This window comes from Microcebus murinus, chromosome 1 (genome assembly GCF_040939455.1).
Source record: "Microcebus murinus isolate Inina chromosome 1, M.murinus_Inina_mat1.0, whole genome shotgun sequence".
Lineage (NCBI taxonomy): Eukaryota > Metazoa > Chordata > Mammalia > Primates > Cheirogaleidae > Microcebus > Microcebus murinus.
In genome coordinates, this window is record NC_134104.1 from 10,395,068 (window position 1) to 10,415,270 (window position 20,203).

The window sequence follows — 20,203 nt, forward strand, 5'->3', positions numbered from 1 at the left end:
AGTGATCATATAATTTATCTTCCAACCAGGAAACTATTCTGGAAAAATCTGTAAAATCAAGACATACGCTTATTCTATTAAAAAAAAAAAAAAAAAGGTAGTAGTAGTCCTGCCATAAACACCAAGTAAGAAACAAGGAAAATGATCCTTAAACTCAGTCAGGGGTCCAAGTCACAAATTCAATGACACATGTAGGCTGACACATGTAGGCTAACAAAGGTTGGAGTATGGTAACCCTAAAAGTGACCAATCTCTTTAGCTCTGGAGTCAATTTACAAACCACACACTCAAGGGACAACCTGAACAGGCCCAGCCTGTCAATGGTAGGCTTGATGAGTGCTGCTCAAATAAAAAATATCTACTTTACTAGCTAATTTAAAGGACATAGAACACACAGACACCTCTGAAAACCTAATGGCCCGAATTATAACATAATTGCCTGTTATGTTACCTGTGTGTAACCTACCAAAACCAAAGGAATAACATAGTCATATTCAAAGCCTGTTTCTTCCATCCTAACCCCCCCCCCCCAATTACCAGATTTCATGATTCAGATTTCACGGGTACAGGTGGTACTATACAGCAGAAAGGAGCCAAACTTTGAAGGGCTGGGTTCTATGCTCTGTCACTTCCTAACTGCAAGACTGTAGGCAAACAACTTATCTCCAGGAGCCTCAATTGTCTTGTTTGTAAAATGAAACCACTTAGCTCCTAAAGGTTTAACATGCAATAAGTAACAGAAGTAACAGAAGGCTCCTACTGCCAGTGCAACAGAGGTGGCTCAGTAAATGTGGGTTTACTCTCCACAACCAGAAGGTACTAGCAGTGATATTAGCTCCTTTCAGTTTAAAGTGCCAACTCTTTGCCAGGCATATTAGGATATTCATGAAAGTTGTTATACATTAAAAAACTAGTTAAAAGAATGCAATTCTCTCACAAATATTTTAAAGACTCCCAACCACCCCATCAACTATGAGCTTCTACTTAAATCGCTTCATTCAAATAAAATATGAAAAAATATATAGGAAAATTTATATAGAATTCTCACAGAATTTTCATACATCCTTTCACTTTCGATATCTTGATTCAAGATCCAAGAAAGGAAATTCTAGTAGTGGAATAAATTAATGGTGCTCAGTGCAGAGAGCACATGAACTCACCCAGGACCGTCCTCAACCCTTGCTTACTTTAAAAATGTGGAGCACAGGTACTGTTAGTGTTTTATCAGTGACACTTAAAAGCAAAATGAGTTTTCCTAATACAACTGACATGAACTCCAGACAATTGTAAATTACAAGCAGAGCTGAAGACAACACTACAGGTTAAGTAGTGTTGTCCTAATCCAAAAATCTGAAATCTGAAATGCTCCAAGATATGAAACTTCTTGAGTGCTAACATGGCACTCAAAGGAAATGCTCATTGGAGTATTTCAAATGTTTGGATTTGGGATACTTAGCTGGTAAGTATAATGCAAGTATTCCATAATCCAAAATACTTCTGGTTCCAAGCATTTCAGATACTCAATATGTAACTGTATAAGCCCCTAAAACATAAGTTGTTTGCCCTTAAACCTTTGACAAAATACTTCTATTATACCTACAATCTCAGCTATTCGAGGTTTCAAAAATACTTAAGCATATGAAACCCTGATTGGACTCAGATGGTATTGAAACCATATTCTGAGGATTCCTCGTTCCTCATGTACCATCACGGGATGGATGGACAGGGAGGCAGAGCAGGCAGGGATTGCAGCCCCTCCTGTACCTTCTATCAACCACAACAGCTCTACTTTCATCAGTTTCTTCTACTATGTTTATTGTTTTGGTGAGGGAGGTGTCTCCCATGTAAGTAAACCATTTCTTCAAAGAAAATCTTATCCACCTAGAAATAAACCACCAAGTTTATTATTTCATCTATATACATCCCCCTCCCAAGATATGTTCATTTTAACCTGCCTCTATCAATATAAAAGTTTGGCTCACAACGCATTTTTTTAAAAAGACATCTCAGTGAAGTAAGACATTTTGGGTATGGCAACAACTGTGAAACTACCACTGGTTTTAACTTTTATGTGAATGATACTAGATCACATATAAGGAACAAACTAACAACCTTTTTTGAGAGAGATAAAAAGACAAAATAGAGCAGCACTGCCTATGATACCATGTCATGTAATCTAATGACTAAACATTTGTGTGACTTGGTGGGAAGAATTCAACAGGCAGAGCACTATCCACTTGTAAAAGACTATTTGTCAAAGGCAATTGAGTTATAAATAGAGATAAAAAATGAAAAGCTGATACTGGCTTTAATCCTGACTACCACTATCTAAGTACTGTGTCTGGAGTTTTATGTGCATTACTTTGATCCTCACAATAATCATGAGGTAAGAGTTTAATTATGAGCATTTTACAGATGAGAAAACAGAAGCCAAAGAGATAGTGTAACTTGCCCCAGGACGTGGGTATTTATGTTGAAGCCAGGATTTGTGCTCACAGCTACGTGTCCAAATAGCTTCTGCCCTAATCATTATGGTTTCTTTACTGATAGGAAGAAACATTAATTGATAAAAAAAAAAAAAAAAAAAATCATTCAACACCATGCATGTTTAAACATTTGTGCTTGCAAAGAAAATGCCCAAAATGGATACATAACAAATAACACAGAAGAAAGACTGCAAACAGCACAAAGGACAAAGTCCAGTTGATCCTATGTGAATGGATATGTGTACGGAGAAATGAAGAGAATAAAAATGAAAAGCAGTCCTAGGCATAGTCTTCTTAGGTAAGTAAAGCCGGAGCAGGAAAACCCTAATGAGTCAACTGTAAGACCAGAGCTTATCAAGGTTTTCACCAGCCAAGTCAAGCCTTGCCTTCATTCTCTTTCACTGTTAATCAGTCCTTCCACCAGAGGAAAGAAAATTAAATCTCAAGGTCTATTCCAGCAGTCCCCTCCAACCTTTTAGGCACCAGGGACAGGTTTCATGGAAGGCAATTTTTCCAGGGGACAGGGATGGTTTCGAGATGATTCAAGCACATTACATTTATTGTGCAGTCACACATTAACCTTTCTGTTAATGATAATCTGTATTTGCAGCTGTTCCCTAGCACTAGCATCACCGCCTCAGCTCCACCTCAGGTCATCGGGCATTAGATTCTCATAAGGAGTGAGGAACCTAGATCCCTGCATGCAGTTTATAGTAGGGTTCACGCTCCTATGAGAATCTAATGCTGCCACTGATCTGACAACAGGCGGAGCTCAGGTGGTGATCCAAGCGAAGGGGAGTGCCTGCAAACACAGATGAAGCTTCCCTTGCCCTACCACCGCTCACCTCCTGCCGTGCGGCTCGGATCCTAACAGGCCACGGTCCAGTACTAGTCCACAGCCTCAGGGCTGGGGACCGCAGGTCTATACTATACTTGACCCAGTTAGCACAGGCTGTATCAACGTGTCTAAGCCAATCTTTTAACTCCCACTATATTAACTAACACACTGTGTTAAAAGAATTGGCAATATGACCCACAGGTACAGGGGTTCTCACAGTAAAAATTCAGGGAGCCCTGCTCTTATTGAATGAAGTGTTTGTGACAGCCTATCCTTCTGTTCAGTGTGTGAACAATTTGGCTTGGCCCCTAAAACCTGTTCTCCTCTCAGTTCTCCCCATTACAGAGAATAGCAACATCATCCTCGATACTGCTCAGGCCAGAATCAGTCACCCCTGACTGCTACCTCATCTTCTTCTTCAACCCACATGCAGTCGATCCAGAAGTCTACTGGCTCTACCTTCTCAATATATCCAGAATCAGACCACATACCATGACAACTGCTAGCAACCTGGTTCAAATCATCCATCTCATACAGACTAACTGTCTCAGCCTCTTGTCGCCATGCTTCTGCCCTTGCCCACTACAGGGCATTAGCACAGCAAGCAGTCACCCCTCAATCACAATGGACCAAACTAGTCTCCAGGCTGGCTCTTCCCTGTGCAGGCAACAAGTTCACCCCCAATCTCCTTAAGACTTGCCCCCCTCCTTTTTATGTCTTTGCTCACAAGTAACTTCCCTGACCATCTCAATCCATATCCCGCTTTATTTTTTTCCACAGTGCTCAACAGCTTCTATACTATAAAAGTATTTGTTTCTTCTTTTTCCTCACTACCAGGATATAAACTCCAAGAGGGCAGAAGTTCTTGTCTGTGTTGTTCCCTGATGAGGTCTGTGTCTAGAACATCATCTTGCACATTGCAGATGTTAAACAACAATTTTTTTGGTTTTTTTGTTAAGTGACAAAACAAATACGAACTAAGTACCTCATCTTCAAAACTACTAGCTTCCAATATCCTACATAACCATCAAGTGTTTTTTTAAGCAGTAAGACATGGACATTAAAAAGGCCAAAGCACAAAGGGCATCCCCCACCAGCAACCTCAAGCTCTGAGGGTGTGCTGAAGGTCAAGGCAAATCAAACTAGGTAAAAATGCCCTTTGTTCAGATAAAAATCTCAGTGGGCCATGACGCAATAAAAACCCGTATCTGGGGCCACCATCTCCCCCTACCTACCTACCCCAAGAGCAGCCCACTTCCCTTCATTGTACTAGCTCCATCTTGGAATGTGTTGCAGGTTTTACTGCTGCTATTGTCGACATCCTCTTCCTAGTGCGCAGACCTTCCCCATGCATGTGTTTATCTGGTGACTGTTTCCACACAGTCGAAAGGGTAGATCGGTATGGGCAAGTGGCACGTCCCTCAGCTCACTCCACACACCCAACCACCCTGCTGATGCCAGCCCATGAAGAACTGCTCCCTTTCCCACCTCTCTATTCCACTGGAGTTCAATGTTCCCATCAAACTGAAAAAGCTGCTTTAGTACTAGCATTTACCAAACAAGCAATAAGCACTACTTTTACACCACATGTTCAAGCTCATCTAATCCTCCCCAAAATACCCAAGAGGCAGGCATAATTATCCCCAATTTACAGATAAGATAATTAAAGACACTAGAGAGGACCACTAAGGGGACTCAGGGACATCTCTCTGAAGTAAAGATGAGGAATGCATCCTTTCACAACACTTTTCAGGAAGACATACTCAAAAAACTAGAAATAAACACAAGTCTGAATGAAAAAACTCCAGCTAACTGATGCAGAAGGAATGCTACAACGAGAAAATCACCACTAGTAACCCCTAACACAGTAATGCACCTAGGCAATGATTCCAAGGGGTGCTATTAATAAAATCCTCTGGTGAAAGGCTGATAGAGGACTTTAAAATGGATGGATGAGGCTGACAACATCTGTTCACCAAGAATCTCATCTGTAAAGGCTAACATGTGTCTTTTGATGTGATGCTACAACCCAGGATGCCTAGTATAATACTCTTGCAAAATAAAACAAAACCTGAATCAAATTTCTATCTGTCGGTCTACAGAAAATACCTAGAATAGAAGAATACATAAAGAACAGGAAGTGATCAGCCACATCCAGACACAGGGGAAGCTATTACAGAGTAAGAGACTTAGAGGCCATTAAGTGCACATAACCTGTGGACCTAGTTTGGAGTCAAACAAGACAATACAGACAACTATAGAGAGACATCTGAGACAAATTAGGGAACTTGAACACGGACGTTGACTGTTAAAGAATTGTAGTTAGGTATGATAAAGGCACTATGGTTGTTCTTAAAAAAAGTCCTTATCTTTTAAACACGTACTAAGTATTTATAGGTTAAATGATGTATCTGTGTTTAAGTACTCCAGCAATAACTGATTCACAATCACCAACAGGTGCTAAATCAGTGGAAGACTGAAGAAAATACTTGCTCTGAAGTTTATTACTCTATCGATCACTTACTATAAAAAAAGTACACTTAAAACAGAGCAATCTGGTGGATGCCACCTAAACCAAATGACTGCTTAACATCCCCAACAATGGGACAAACTGGCAAGCCTCCTGATATGATGCGCTGACATCCTATCAGCGGACTGTGGACTCTTCCTGCTGACAAGGTTTAACCTATCTCTGATCATGAGAAAGCACCTACAGACACAGTGAGGGATTCTGCTGAATACTGGGCCTTGGACTCCTCCAGGTGCCACTGTCATTAATGACAGAGGCCTTAGTACTGTTCAAGGAGACTAAACAACTAAATGCATGATCCTTGATTGAATATTAGATTAGAAAACTAAAAAATATTACTGAAATAACTGTAAATTTCAATATAAATTGAAAAATCTGTAATATTATCATATCAATGTCAATTTTCAGTGTAATGGCTATGTTGTGGCTAGAAAAAAGGCCCTATTGCTAAGAAAGGTATGTCTAAATATCTGGAATGCTCAAATAGTACAGATTTTTAAAAAGATAAAATATGGCAAATTCTAACACCTAGTGACCTAGGTGAAAAGCAGTTAAATAAACTGTTCTTGTTAACAGTTTGAAATTTTAAGATATAATTAAGAAAACATAAAATATTCCAGCAAAAAAAAAGGAGGGGGTGAAGAAAGGTTGGTAAATGTTGATTAACAGTAGAAGCTGAGTGATGGATGGGTACAATATGGAGACTCATTAATCTACTGTATTTATTTTTAGGTATGCCTGAGTCAATGTCTTAATTCTTACTTCTATAAAATAAAAATAAAAAATATGCACCTCAAGGCAAAACCATCAATATAGATTACTAGATAAAAAGTCCTGTGGAAAAAAATTAAGCATTAAACAATTGTCACACACTGTCACAATTCTTCCAGGAAGTCTTTCGGAGGACCATTAAAAACAAACATGCTGAACAGAACTGATGTGAACACAACTGCTCCAAGTCCTCTGCACCCCTTACAGCTCTTCTGCACTAATTAATGGCCTCAACTTGCTCTCTCCCTTCATTTGTTTCTGCTTTGCCTGAGCACCCTAACTAAAATGGAACTTGCCACATTTGATTTCCTTATCCTGCTTTGGTTTTCTTCATAAAATTTGCTAGTCTGTCCCCTTACTAGTAGAACGTAAGCACCTTGAGTTGACTCCCCAAACACGTGGTCACACTGGCACCTAGCAGGCACTCAAAACAGATGTGGAATATATCCTTCAATCTAAAGGAACTTTAACACACCATGACTACAGCGTACACTCTTGTTACATACGCAGTGACCAAAAGCCTAACTTCTAGTTTAAAACTGCCTTCAGAATCCTGGGCTTGGCTATTTAATGAGCTGTGTAACCCTGGGCACCTTTTTACTTCAGTTTCTTCATTTGTAAAATGGAAATCACACTACCTAACCTTAAGACGGCTGAGGATTAAAGAGAAAATAGACATATATAAATCGTAAATATATATACATGTATGTAAACCCTGCTTCTATCAACTGCTAACGTTAGGTATTGCCACTCATCTAACCTCCCTCAAAAGCTAATGACCACAGGTTTAGAGAGATGAAACATCCAGCCAGGTCAACTTTTTTTTCTGTTCTCATCCTACTTGGTTCCAATTTTATGTTCCTACAAAAACCATTTCTAGAAGAACAGACACAAAACAGTTCCTCCTCATTTTTCCATGTGACCAAGGCAGAAAATGTACACACAAGCACCTTCTTGGTAAGATTCTAATTCTCCCAAGACCAGGTCATAAACAGAAGACCTTGAAATTGGGATGTTTCCCCAGAAAGATACTTTTGGTTGGAAAATTGCAAAACTTTCTAATTCTCCCCATGGTTTAGACAAAATAAGATTTCCAAGAAGTAAAAAATAGGACCACTAATAGGATAACTGTAACATTATTTGCAAGGAATGGTAGAAATTATACCCTTTATTAAGCCTAAGAAATAAAAGTGAAACAGAGACGTTGTGTTCTAGATTATGAATGTAGCTAGAATTTCCTCTTGTATTTCAAAGACAGGACAAGTAGCTGGGTATAAAAATCCAGAGAAATAGGTTCAGAACTGCTTTCCTTGTATAGATGTAGATAGGAGATCTTGACATTACAAATAGCTTCTACTGATTTCATCCTAATCAGATAAAATATTTGAAAAGAAAATGGCTTTAGGAAAAATGTTTTTCCTTCACTTAATATTCTTACAGACTGAATATGCAAAAATGTCTGGCCCTTACTTAGTCCACACACGAGAATGTCAATAGCGCTTGCTACCCAGTCTCCCAGACCAACAGCTTACCCTCAAATTTAGCTTTTCACTCAGCAACAGAAACTCACCTTAATTTTGAATTAAAACCAGTACTTAGGTTTTTATATTCCTAATTCACACATAAGGCATCTGAAAACAGGTCCGATGTCTGGGGCTTTAAGTGATTCTGCGCCTTTCGAACACAGGCTAGGATGGCAGTGGAGTATGCCCTCCAGCAGTGCAAAGCAAGCACAGCATCGCCTCTCTGACTACCTCACAGTCAGACTGTCCTCTAACTGGACCTCGTCCACAGCAACCCAGCTACACTTGGGTTTCTTCACCCAACGAAATTAAAGCATTTCACAACCAGGCTAGTGTTAAGGAGAACCTTTTAAACAACTGAAGTCTAAACAAAGACACAATCAGGAATTCTTGATTCTGAGGCAGAAGCAAGTTAATGCCAGTTTGAGGTCTGAGGGCTGTAACAGAAGGTTTGAAGTTTATGCTTTCACTGTAAGCTCATCTTTAAGCTCTCATCTACACCAAGCTGTATTCCCAAAGTGAGTAGACTTTCCCTCAACTGGAATCACAGTAAAAATGATGGGGGCAGGTGTGGTGGCTCAAGCCCATAATCCCAGCACTCTGGAGGCCGAGACAGGAAGATCACTTGAAGCCCGAAGCTGAAAACCAACATGGGAAAGAGCATGACCCCGTCTCTACAAAAAATTAAAAAAAAAAACTCACTGGTCATGGTGGTGTACACCTGTTGTCCCAGCTGCTTGAGAGGCTGAGGCAGAAGGATCCCTTTAGCCCAGGAGTTTGAGATTGCAGTGAGCTATGATGCCACTGTACTCTAGCCTGGCAACAGAGACAAACCCTATCTCAAAAAAAAAAAAAAAAAAAAAAAAAAAGAGCAAGAGGAGAGGGGGACCAAAATGAGCCAATTGTACTGGGAATCAAAAGGTAGATTAAGAACAACTTGGATCTGAGGGTTTTGGGGTTTTTCTTGTTTTTTTTTTTTTTGCTATTTGCAGTTATATGTCTGGAAAGGGAATAGGGAAGGGAAAAGACAAAAAAGGTAAAGGTAGTCAAGGTAATAACTTGGCTTCTATTCTATAGAACATGAAGCCTAGTCAAAAATAAAAATATAACATCACCATCCTCATTCCATACTCTTTTGACTAGAAGAGCACTTGAATTTTTCCCCTAACACTATATCCCAAGGATCATGGGTAACATAAACTATTATGAATTTCACAGATATACCAAGCCAAAAAATGTCATTTTCTAGACAAAGCAGTCTTCACATGGAAGTATTTCAAACCCTTATGAGGCTAATAAAATGAGTACAAATCATACTAATGCATATTTAAAATAAGAAATCAGACATTTCAAGAAAAAGTGGACCATGAATATCAATTCCTGATAGTTTACACTGTTAAGTCATGCTTAAGCCACATGCAACTCTGACATCTGCGTACATTTTAGCCTAAATGGAAACACGCAATCCAACAATCCAAAACTAGGACATTACTTTTAAGAATTGAACATGGTTGCCATTTACTCACGACCTACTAGTCCTATTTTAAACCAATGACAAATTAACAAGGTGGGCTTTGTCAGCATAAATGCTAAAAGAGGTTTAAAAGAACATCTAATGCCAAATATCTAAATACCTAAATTACAAAACAATGGCCATATCTAACCCACAGACATATAAGTACCATGGGCCAAATGTTAATGTATTTTTTAATTAGTTGCCAATTACCTTAGAAAATCAAATTTCCTATAAAACCTAAATTTCTGGCTAGGAGTAGCAGGATAGAAAAGGAAGAATTGGCAAAACCAGGCCTCGAACTCACATGGCAACAGTAGACGGGAGTGTAGTAAGCACCAACACCACTAATTCAAATATTTACTGAGCAAGAACTGTATTTCAGGTTTGACTCAGTCTGGGATTTTGATAAAATAAACTTACATGTAAGTTTATCTTTTGGAGTCTCTTCATCAAAAACTGAGATAATGAAAAACTAGGCAATGAAATCCAACAACTTGCCTGAAATCACAAAGCTACTTTAATGACATATTGAACAAGTACTACCTCCAAGATCGTGTTACCACTTAATCTTCAAAGGCCCTCCAATATAAAGATTAACCCCATCTTACAGATGAGTAACTGAGGATCCAAAAAGGTTAAGATCCCTAGGAAGTAGGTGCTAGAATTCAAAACCAGATCAATCTGCCTTTAAAGCTCCTTCTTGACTCTCAATGCCAGTTGTTTATTCTAACATAACACACCATTGTCTTGAAATCTTACAAGGTTCTTCTCATCTAGAAAACAAAACAATCGGAGCACATACAGAAGTATTCATTCCCAAAACAATCACATCCAGCCAAGAAACCATACATACATACCTTAAGTATTTTATTTAACACACAAACATACATTACTGACTTGCCAACCTTAATACGGGGTCAAAGTACTTGGAGAACATTTCACTGATTTGGAGTTCTTCGAAGACTGAAGTTCTTTCCGCTTGACCTAAGCCACATGCACAAATATATCATCTACAATGTCCAGCTGTAGTTTAATCAAAGTGGAAAGTTTTCAGGGATCCTTTAACACAGTCTACATACAAAATCCTTCAACTATTACTCTTCCTCCCAAACTTTTAGTTATTCCAGTCATATCTAACTCTACAGCCATTATTTTAGGACTCACCTTTTATCAAGTCTTCCCAAAGAATCCAACTTGGTTTTCATGCAAAAAAAAATCTGCACTCATTTCAATCAGTTCACATGACATTTAAATTATTATAAAAACAAGAGTATCTGCCATAAAATAGTCCTGAAAATGAACACAACTTCTGGTACACACAACTCACCCAGTGCAAGCAAAGTACACTAACTTGAAAGCAACTTACTAGAGCACAAGAGGTCAACATGCTGTATCACATCAAAGAATGGTTTTAGAAAAATGAGTAGTGATCCCCCCTCAAGGTAGCTAAGTGAGCACCTACCGTATGTGCAAAGCACAGCAGAGGACAGAAATCAAACAGACTTGACCTTCAAGAATTCATAATCTAGCAGAGGTAAGATACATTCACCAATTAACTGGAATACAAAGTGAAAAGTGGTCCATGTGATGATAGACAGAAAAACACCATGCAACCAAAGGAAAGACTACAGTCTATACAGCAGTGCCAGTCCTCGATGTTTGTTTAATGTACCAAAATGAGTTAGAATGAACTTGAGAAATGTTTTCATGGAGGTGATGGGGTAATGTGGAAAGGGAGGGCATTCCAAACAGAAAAGCAGCGTAAGGCACCAAATAAAATAAAAGGGACTGGTATTTACAGGGATCTACTATAGCTCTGTTTACTCAGTATATGGAATGGAGAATGGAAGGAGAGAGATGAGGTTAAAAAACCAAGTTGAGTCTTGGATGCCAGACCTCTTTCTGAATGCCTTTGAGAAAGACATATATGCTGTGATTTGGCAGCAGAGTTGACACAATCAACCAGTATGGGAATCAGAGAGCCATCACCATACAATGCTTTCTATTATCTCCTTGTTAAAAATGTATCTGCTTAGTTCTTTTAAAGTATCTCAAAGACATATATTTTTGCAACCCAACAAGCATATTTACAGACATTAACTATTCTCTCCTCAGGAGTACATCAGAAGAGACCAGCTAAGAAACTTCAAGAGTTCAAGAAAGAAACATGAGCAGTTCAACTAAGGCAGAGGAGAGACTATACAGGACTGACACCACAGGAAAAGAAAGAATTGCATGTGTTCAGTCCCAAATGACAGAAGACACAGGTAGGGTAAGCAACTCATTATGTTTTGAGCTACACTGAGTTTGCGGTAACAAGGGGACATCCAGGCTATAACCAACACAGAAAGCAGTAGGAAAATGCCTGAGTTGTCAGCTTGTTACAGAAAAACAGCAAATCTTCCATCAGAAGGTTAAAGGCATAGTACATGAAGAAAACAGAAAGGGAGGGATCAAGGAAGAAATGTCAGAAACAGCACCATAAGAAGCCAAGAGAAATGTTGAACCTAGAAAATTCTGTCTGTATACTCTAAATCAGGGTTAGGAAATTTTCTTCTGTAAACAAGCAGGTAATAAACATAAACAAAGGAACAAGATAATGTTCCAATATAACTTTAATTTCACATAATTTTCACACACAATAAAATATTGTTCTTTTGATTTTTTTCAACTATTTAACTGCAATATCCTTTCTGACTCATAGGCCATAAAAATATAGATGGCCAGTCAGATCTGGCCAATTCCTGCTCAAAGTTAAGAGCAACTGACCTTTCCCAAGGGTAGTTCTCCCTTTAGATAAATTGATGACTTACCAGATATTCATCTGACTAATTCCTTAAATTTAATTCCCCTAAATAAAAGATAACTACATGTGCTGATAACTACTGGTTTCAAACTATTGTCTTCCACTAATAGGAAGTACTCCTAATCTGGAACAGATAAACTCATGAGAATATTAGAAATGAATTCTAACACAAAGCCAATAACGAACTAGGAAAAGTTTAATAAATTACAACAGCTTTATAAAAAATATGAGTAATCACACCACAGTAATTCATCATGCCCTCTACTCTTCCTTCTACCTTGATGTTAAACCCCATTTCTGTATTATAGTTTTTAGATAAGTTATACTTTTAGAATGAACACACCAAAGGCACTACATGAAAAAATATCACTTTAGAATTTGTCCGTCATCGCTTTTGAACTCAGTTTTCTTTAAAGTGATTTTTCAATTTAAAGTGAGAAAATTCAATAGCAGCCCACAAATAAATACAAAATACAACCTACATTTTTAAAAAACCTATACACACCAGTATTGAATGTGAGTCATGAATAACAATTAAGAACAAAATTAGTGCAGAATGTCAACTTCTGACAATCAGTTTTCATGGAATTGTCTTCATACATACAAACCATAGGTGGTGAGGAAGGACTCCTTACCCCCAAGCCACTCCTTGTACTTTAGCTGTAGCTCAGGGGCAGGAACAGGATTCCTTCTTCAATCACTTGCTGCGGCAATAGCTGTAACCCAAGAAAACTTTAATACCAAATGAAAGTATAACATTGTCCACAGGCTCAAGTTTTGCATTACTGAATAACTATTTTAAGCTGTCTGGCTTCAAGCAGACAAAACACAGAGAGATTATTAAAGACACAAGGCTAAGCTATTCAGGGAGGGCTCATGAGAAGAAAAAAGACTTGACTTGGCCACCTGACAGCTAGAAGATGTTTCCATTTGAAGTGATGTCTCCCACCAACTAACAGCAGAAATTTCACTCTTTCCTTGTTATCAAATGTTGCCAAGCAAGCCAAGCTAGAATGACCTAAGGGTGGCCAGACCCATAAGTTCATCAGTACCCTACACCTCCAAAAGGTACCTAAATTGCAAACATTTTGTAGGTATCACTTTCAGAATATCCTAACTTGCACACTTTAGAATACAAAACTTTTGCCAGGTTTTCTAATCAAAAAGGCTTCAGTGAAGAGAAAAAGGATACATTCTTCACCACACAACCAGAAAACCTACTGCTTTCTACATTTTAGGAACTGATTATCATTACACTTTTCTATATCTAAATAAAAGCTGGTCTTAAGTTAAACTCAGATCACATCATGCAACTCTTTACCCACAAATAACTACCTCAATGAGTTCTCTTACTATAAAATATAACCTGCTTTTCAATGAAATTTAAAATAAATGGGGAGTACTGAACATAAAAATAACTTATGAAAAACAAACTTACAAAGTTTGTTTTAATGAGAAAAAACTTAACATTTCCCAAATAGTTATCTCCTTACTTATTCCTTAGGAAAACATATACAACAGGATATTGCCATTTTATTGTGCATGCATTCATTTAGCTATTAAGCTAGTTATTATTTAAACCATTTAACCTTCAATTCTTCATGTAAAAATTCCTGAATGGTGATGAAAAGACCTCAGGAAAATTATTATCCCAAGGCTTTCATAAATCTAACCATGCTAATTGTAATCATCTTCTGGGCAAACAAAGTGAGACATGATAATTAAACTGTTCCTAAACTAAGCAATCAAAGTATGTATGTGTATATATGTACCGCATAGATTTTTCTCAAAATTATTCTTCCTGCACCCATCACAGGCATAAAAGTTATCTACAAGGTTTACATAGCTTTTTCTAAGCTCCTCTACAAAGTATACATTTTATCATTCATGTGTTAGTAATTCAGTCTTTTACCTAACTGAAATTAAAAATGAATCCTTAAAATCTATTACAAAGTGAAACTAAAGGATGTCAACCATTTTCCCAGACTCTCAAGAGAGGGGACTCAGAAATCAGTCTCAGAGCTCACCCACCAAATGCATGACCCGTGCTCATCTACCTGAAAGTTTCCACTGCGGGAGGACAAGGTGGAGGTGGAGAGAGAACTCACCATCTCACAGGCAATCCATTTCTTTCTCAGATGTCAGAAAAGGTCTTCCTTCTACTACAATGAGACTGCCTGAGAATTTGCAGCCTTGGTCTTTCCTCTGTGGCTATGTCCTTCCACATTTAGCCTTTGAATACTACATTTTCCAAAAGTGAATAAAACTCTTCTAATGCTATCTGATATAACAGGACTTTAACCATCTTTTTATTCTGGAGACTCTTCTATAAATAGGGTCTAAGACTGGTCTAAGGAACTACTTTTTCAAATTGCTTGTCATCACCCTTAAAGGCCTAGTTTGACAACATCATTACTGTGTCATATTTCAGAATTTAACACTTTTAACTACTTTTCATGTTGAAGTACAGAGAAAATAGAAGTAATTTTTTTAAATACATATATTAAAATTCAAACTAAATGGTATCAAACTAAATAAATTTCTTCTTGGGAGGACAGGTATTTGCAACAAAAGCAGAGACTCATTATAATCAACTCTGAATTGCAAACTGAGAAAGACAGTATTGGAATTTCTGAGTGATTAACACACAACTGTACAGTTCAGTAAGGACCTATTCTACATACTACACTCTAAAATCTGACTTTCAGTGGGAGCTCCCACAAGTGACTTTATTACAATGCAAATGTTGTGAGGGTCTCAATACAGTATCCATATATTAAACTTAAAAACTCTGTTTATGTTCAATTTTAAGGAGTCAAGCTAGGAGACAGGGGGGAGTAACACCCTCCAAAGAGACTAAGAATGCTCTTCAGGCTTATACATTACCACAGGAAAGAAAGAGGAGTTTCTGGGACTCCAAGAAAAGCCTGGAAAAGTACGATCTCTTAACTGACCCATCTGCTATACAAGTTGCCTAACATGGCATATTCCTCAATTCCAAGATACATAAATGATTCTGGGGTGGAGAGGAGGAAAAATAAACCATCACATTAAAGGGGTACCTTAAGAGGTATACATTTCGGAATCCAAAAACATCAAAGATGTGTTCTTAGAATTGAGGAGTTACAATAGCCTTTCTGCAGAAGCACAAACTGCCTCAGCTTACAACTGAGGTTTCCCCAAGAGCTGCTAATGTGTGCAAGTTCACAGTTGCATTTTACATTAAATAAACCTAAATTTTTTCATTCATTTTCCCCCAAGTATTCATCCTCCTTTAACTCAAATGTAAGTCTTTGAACAAAACAAATGAAAAATGTTTGTTGTTTTAATCTTACTTTATTTAAGTCAAGGATCTCCTCAACACAACTTAACCATTGATACAACCCTTCCATCTACTGCCCCAGCCACCCCTCCCCTTCTGTCTCTGCTAAGAAGCAGTTCACCTTTATTACTTGCTTTCTAGGTGGGTTTTGTTTTTTTTTTTTTTGCCCTCTGCCCTCAAGTAAGGATTTCAAGGAAGGTATTTATTCTTTTAATTCAAACTACACTTGGCTTACCTGAACTACAATAAAACCTGTATGCTCCACACCCAAAGACTGTGAATCCTGGTGGTTACAGGATACAAAAAAAAAAAAAAATCCAAGTAGCATAGTAAAGGAAATAAAGTTAACTAATATACTTGCATTCATGTTAACCAAGGTACTGGGCAGCTATGCCAGAAACAAAGGAGTGCAGAGTCTTACATCAAAGGTTTATGGAACACGCAACATTATGCCTGTTGCCTCTTCAGTGATCACCTGCTACCTTCCTAAGACAAGGTAAACAAAAAAAAACTTCAGTAACCACATTTCCCAGGTTCTACATCTCTTAAAAGCATAGGTTAAAGGGAGGGCTTAGACAATTTCCACTTAATTAAAAATGTTTCCTTTTCAATAATTTGCTGTTTTCTTTTCGTTGTTCCTATCCTTTTAAGCTGTATACACTGGTTAAGGAGGGAGGAGAACCAAAGGGGATACTCAAGAGGCTAAACAATACAATCCTAACTTCTCCCAAATTCAGGAACAAGCTTGGGAACACAATGAATGGCATGCCCGGCCAGACTGTCTAGCCCTGGTCAAGAGGCCCTGGTGTCTTTGCCAGTTGACAGAGTGCAAAGCACACTTTCTGACAATCTCCTATGCTCCCTGACTGTTCGTTTTCATCAAAAGAGCCTGGACCATAATGCCTGGCTTAAGTTCAACCAAACTAGGTAACAGGTACGCTTCACAATTGACCCAAAGCCTGAATCAAATATAAAAATGTATCCACACCTCTATCGCTGTAGGAAGCTAAGCTTCCGAAGTTCACACGTAGTACAACGATTTTCGTTTATTATACCTGCGGGTGGGGGCAGAGAGGGAGAAGCAGACATCACACTCTACGTTACCGAACTCACAGGAGGATGGGGATTTCAGCGACGACTTGAGAAGCACCTGACCCAGAACTGAGGACGAAGAGCTGCCTCCGGGCCGCGGGCCCCTGTCCTTGGCCACGCCATCACCTGACGTGAACGGGCTGCTGGTTCGCTTATCATCCCTCCAAACCTGAAATCCCCTACCTCAAGATCAATCAAAAGCAGTGGGGAGAAAAGTGTCTTCTGAAGGCGCAAGAAAGGCCACAACTTGGATGAATGAAACTGGGCTAAAGGCACCCGGAGCAGGATTTTCGCTGAAGTCAGAAAAAGAGAAATCAAAGGTTTTTTTTTTGTTGTTGTTGTTTTTTTAACGTGAGAGCGGTTACAAGCGACCGCGGTACAGACAAGTGCACAGACACGCTTTGGAGGAACGCTTTATTGAGCGCCGGCGTCCCAGGGCGGCCGGCGGGCGGGCGCTAGAGTGGAGGCGGGCGGCGAAGGCCGGCGGGCGGCGGAGCGGGACGGAGCGGGCGGCGGGGACGGCGACGAGGCGGCTCCACGACGAGCGGGGGCGGGCCGAGGCCGAGGCGGGCTGGGCTGTCGCGCGTGTCCTCCCACGGGCCTTCCAGTGGACTCCCGCGGGCCGGGGCCGGGCCGGGGCCCGTCGGGGCCGCCCCGCCCCCCGCCCGCCCGCGTGGGAAGCACACCCTCCCGCGGCCGCGCACACGCGCCGCACAACCCCGCCTCCCGCGCGCACGCGGCCGGGCCGAGCCGGCCCACGCGCGCCCCCTCCGCGCGGACGCCCGCCGCCCGCCGCCCCGGCCTCTTCTGGGCTGCGTGGGGAGGCCCGGATCCCGCGGCCGGGGCGCGCGGGGGCCGGCGGCCTAGCGGCGGCGGGGGCGCCCGCGCGGGAAGACCGGCTCCGAGGGAAGGTCACTTACTCGCTGCATGGCTTTCAGGATCAAAGCCAGCTCGTAGCGGGGCATGCCAGAAGGCGCGGCGCGCGGCTCCGGGCCGAGCCTGCTCCCGGGACGTGGAGTGGCGGGACCGCGGGGACGGCAGCGACCTGGCGGGCACGGGGCCGGGCGGCGAAAGCACGCTCCGGCCGCGCGAGCCCGGGCTTAAAGGCTCTGGCAGCTGCGCAGACGGCGCGCCACGCCCCCTCGACGCGCCGCGGCCCGGCCCGCCGCCCCGCCCCGCCCCCGCCCCGCGCCGGCCGCCGCGCCCCCTCCCCGGCCCCGCGCCCCGCGGCGTCGCCCCCGCCGGGACCCCGTCCCCGCCGGCCTGCCGCGGCGCGGGGGCACTGCGGCGGGCTCGGCCGGGAGCGGGCAGCGGAGGCCGCCCGCCTTCTCGCGACCGCGCCCCCTCCGCCGCGCCTGCTACCTAGGGCTCTCGAACCGGCTGGAACTTTCCATGCCTCGCGTCTCCTCCTGGGCGGCGGGCGAGTGAGTGCCCGCGTGTGCGCGTGCGCCGCGGTGCGGTCTCGTCCGTGCGCGCGCCCCTCGCCCGCGACGCCCGGGCGCGGGGGTCTTCCGGGCGGAAGGCGGGGTCGAGGCGGGACCGCGGGCCGCGGCCGGCGGCTGCGCGCGGGGACTCCGGAGCGTTGGCGCGCGGGGCCGGGGTGGGCGCGCGAGGGGCGGTTCGCCGCTCGCCCCCGGTCCCCGGCCTCCCGCCCTTCCCGGCGCGCGGGCTCGGGTCCGGCCGGGTTCCTCGGCGGCTGCGTGACCTTGGGCAGGCTGCTTGTGCGGAAAGTGGGGGACAGGATGCCTTTGAGTGAGTCCGTGCGCGGAAACCGCGCCGAGCGGTGCTGGGCGCTGACGGCGACGCGCGACTCCGGCGTTTGTTGTGTGCGCCCGGCCTGCCCCACGTGCTGTTGCCAAGGGCAGCCTGATACTTTGGCCTCATCGAATATTCTTTAAATGTTTGCTCAGCGTCCGTTTGACGGATAGGCTGAGGGCTTGGGAGATCGCGCAACAGCTGAGCTGGAGGTTAGGGGGCGCATCCTGCCCTCCCCGAGACCCTGGTACACGCACACAGGGTTCCCCTCCTGCCGCTGTGCAAATAAATGCAGCTTTCCTCAGCGCCGCCTCCCAGAGATACAGTCCCCTGCCACTCTTGGGTTTGCCCCGTGAAAAGGGTCTGTCAGTGAAGTGTTCGTCAACTTTAAAGTGCTTTGATGTCAATAGGTAAAAACGTGTATTGAGCACTTCGTCTGGATCAGGCACCATGCTGAGGTTGATAACATAAGTCATAAAATTCTCACCACAGCCCTGAGGTGACAGAGACTCTTTGCTTGACCAAATTTTATTCAGGCTTTTGAATCTTCTACCAGGCCCATCTGTGCACTTCCTTGTAAAATCCAATTTTAGCAAAGAACCCTGCTAGGTTAGTGTACAGAGAAACCCCAACCCTTCCTTCGTAGCTGAACAGGTTTCTCATCCTCCTCAGTCCCACGTGATGTCTGATCACCCCAGCCTGTCTCCGACAACCATCCTGTTAGGTTGCTTTAGCCATGATCCCCCTCAACCCTGATATTTCCTCTTGCTAGTTTTCCATCCGTAGACCTCACACACTCTGCTCCGTGGCTATGAATTCCCACTTGCCCGCGATGTATTCCCAGTCGAGCCTTACCCCTGTCCCCCACTGCAGTGGTCCCTATGCCCACAGCGATAGTCTTGAATAAAGTCTTTTTTACGGTGCTTTCACAAGCATTATTTGAATAATTTTTTCTTTAATAGAGTCAAGTATAATTAGTCCCATTTTAGGGATTAGGAAATACAGGCATGCAAAGGTTTTGTAACTAGCCCAAGATTACATGCATGGTAATAGAAACAAAATTTGGATCTAGACTGTCTGAAGGCTGATCTCATACTCTTAGCCACCATGCTATATTTCTGGCCTCTGGTTCTCCTACCACACAGATCATGGTGCTGGCATCATTCAATGGATTAATCATGTATTCCATGAAAACCAAGAACAGAGTCGCTTTGTCACGCTACCCAGAGGCTTTACCATTTCACATCTCCTATCTCCCATTCACCACAAAGATGAAGAGGATGGTTTGAGCACAAGTTTTTTCCGTGATCTCTGGGCTTTAACATGTTCTCTTGCTGGACTGGTCCACAGCCCACATTCTTAAGAAAAACCACACAGGTAATTAATCCAAATTACCTGTATAGCATCAACTAACTTCACCTTTAAGAGTAGGAAACAAGGAATTTCTGGAGTTTCATAAGTGAGTTACAGATTTTTCTAGGATAATACCACTTCAACTATCCCTCCTGTTGTCAATTATGTGACCCAGTTTACAAATGGACTCCTCGGTAATGTGCCAAGCCGA

General features: G+C 42.1%; 2 protein-coding genes across 3 annotated transcripts in view; both read right to left on the reverse strand.

Annotated features, from left to right (window-relative positions):
- Positions 1 to 17,937, reverse strand: part of MRPS6 (mitochondrial ribosomal protein S6) — a 61,510-nt gene extending 43,573 nt beyond the window's left edge. Inside the window, exon 1 of the mRNA XM_012747049.2 lies at positions 17,805 to 17,937. Within this exon, the coding sequence (XP_012602503.1) occupies positions 17,805 to 17,849 (45 nt within the window). The 5' untranslated portion in view covers positions 17,850 to 17,937. The remainder of the gene's footprint in view (positions 1 to 17,804) is intronic.
- The window catches only part of SLC5A3 (solute carrier family 5 member 3), a 32,615-nt gene extending 14,119 nt beyond the window's left edge, over positions 1 to 18,496 (reverse strand). Inside the window, exon 1 of one of the 2 annotated variants that reach the window (XM_012747046.3) lies at positions 18,247 to 18,496. The gene's annotated coding sequence lies outside the window, so the exon portion shown is untranslated. Of the gene's footprint in view, positions 1 to 17,804; positions 17,945 to 18,246 lie in introns of those variants that run through there. The other variant, XM_012747042.2, reaches the window with a different exon arrangement.
- Between the last annotated feature and the right edge of the window lie 1,707 nt (positions 18,497 to 20,203).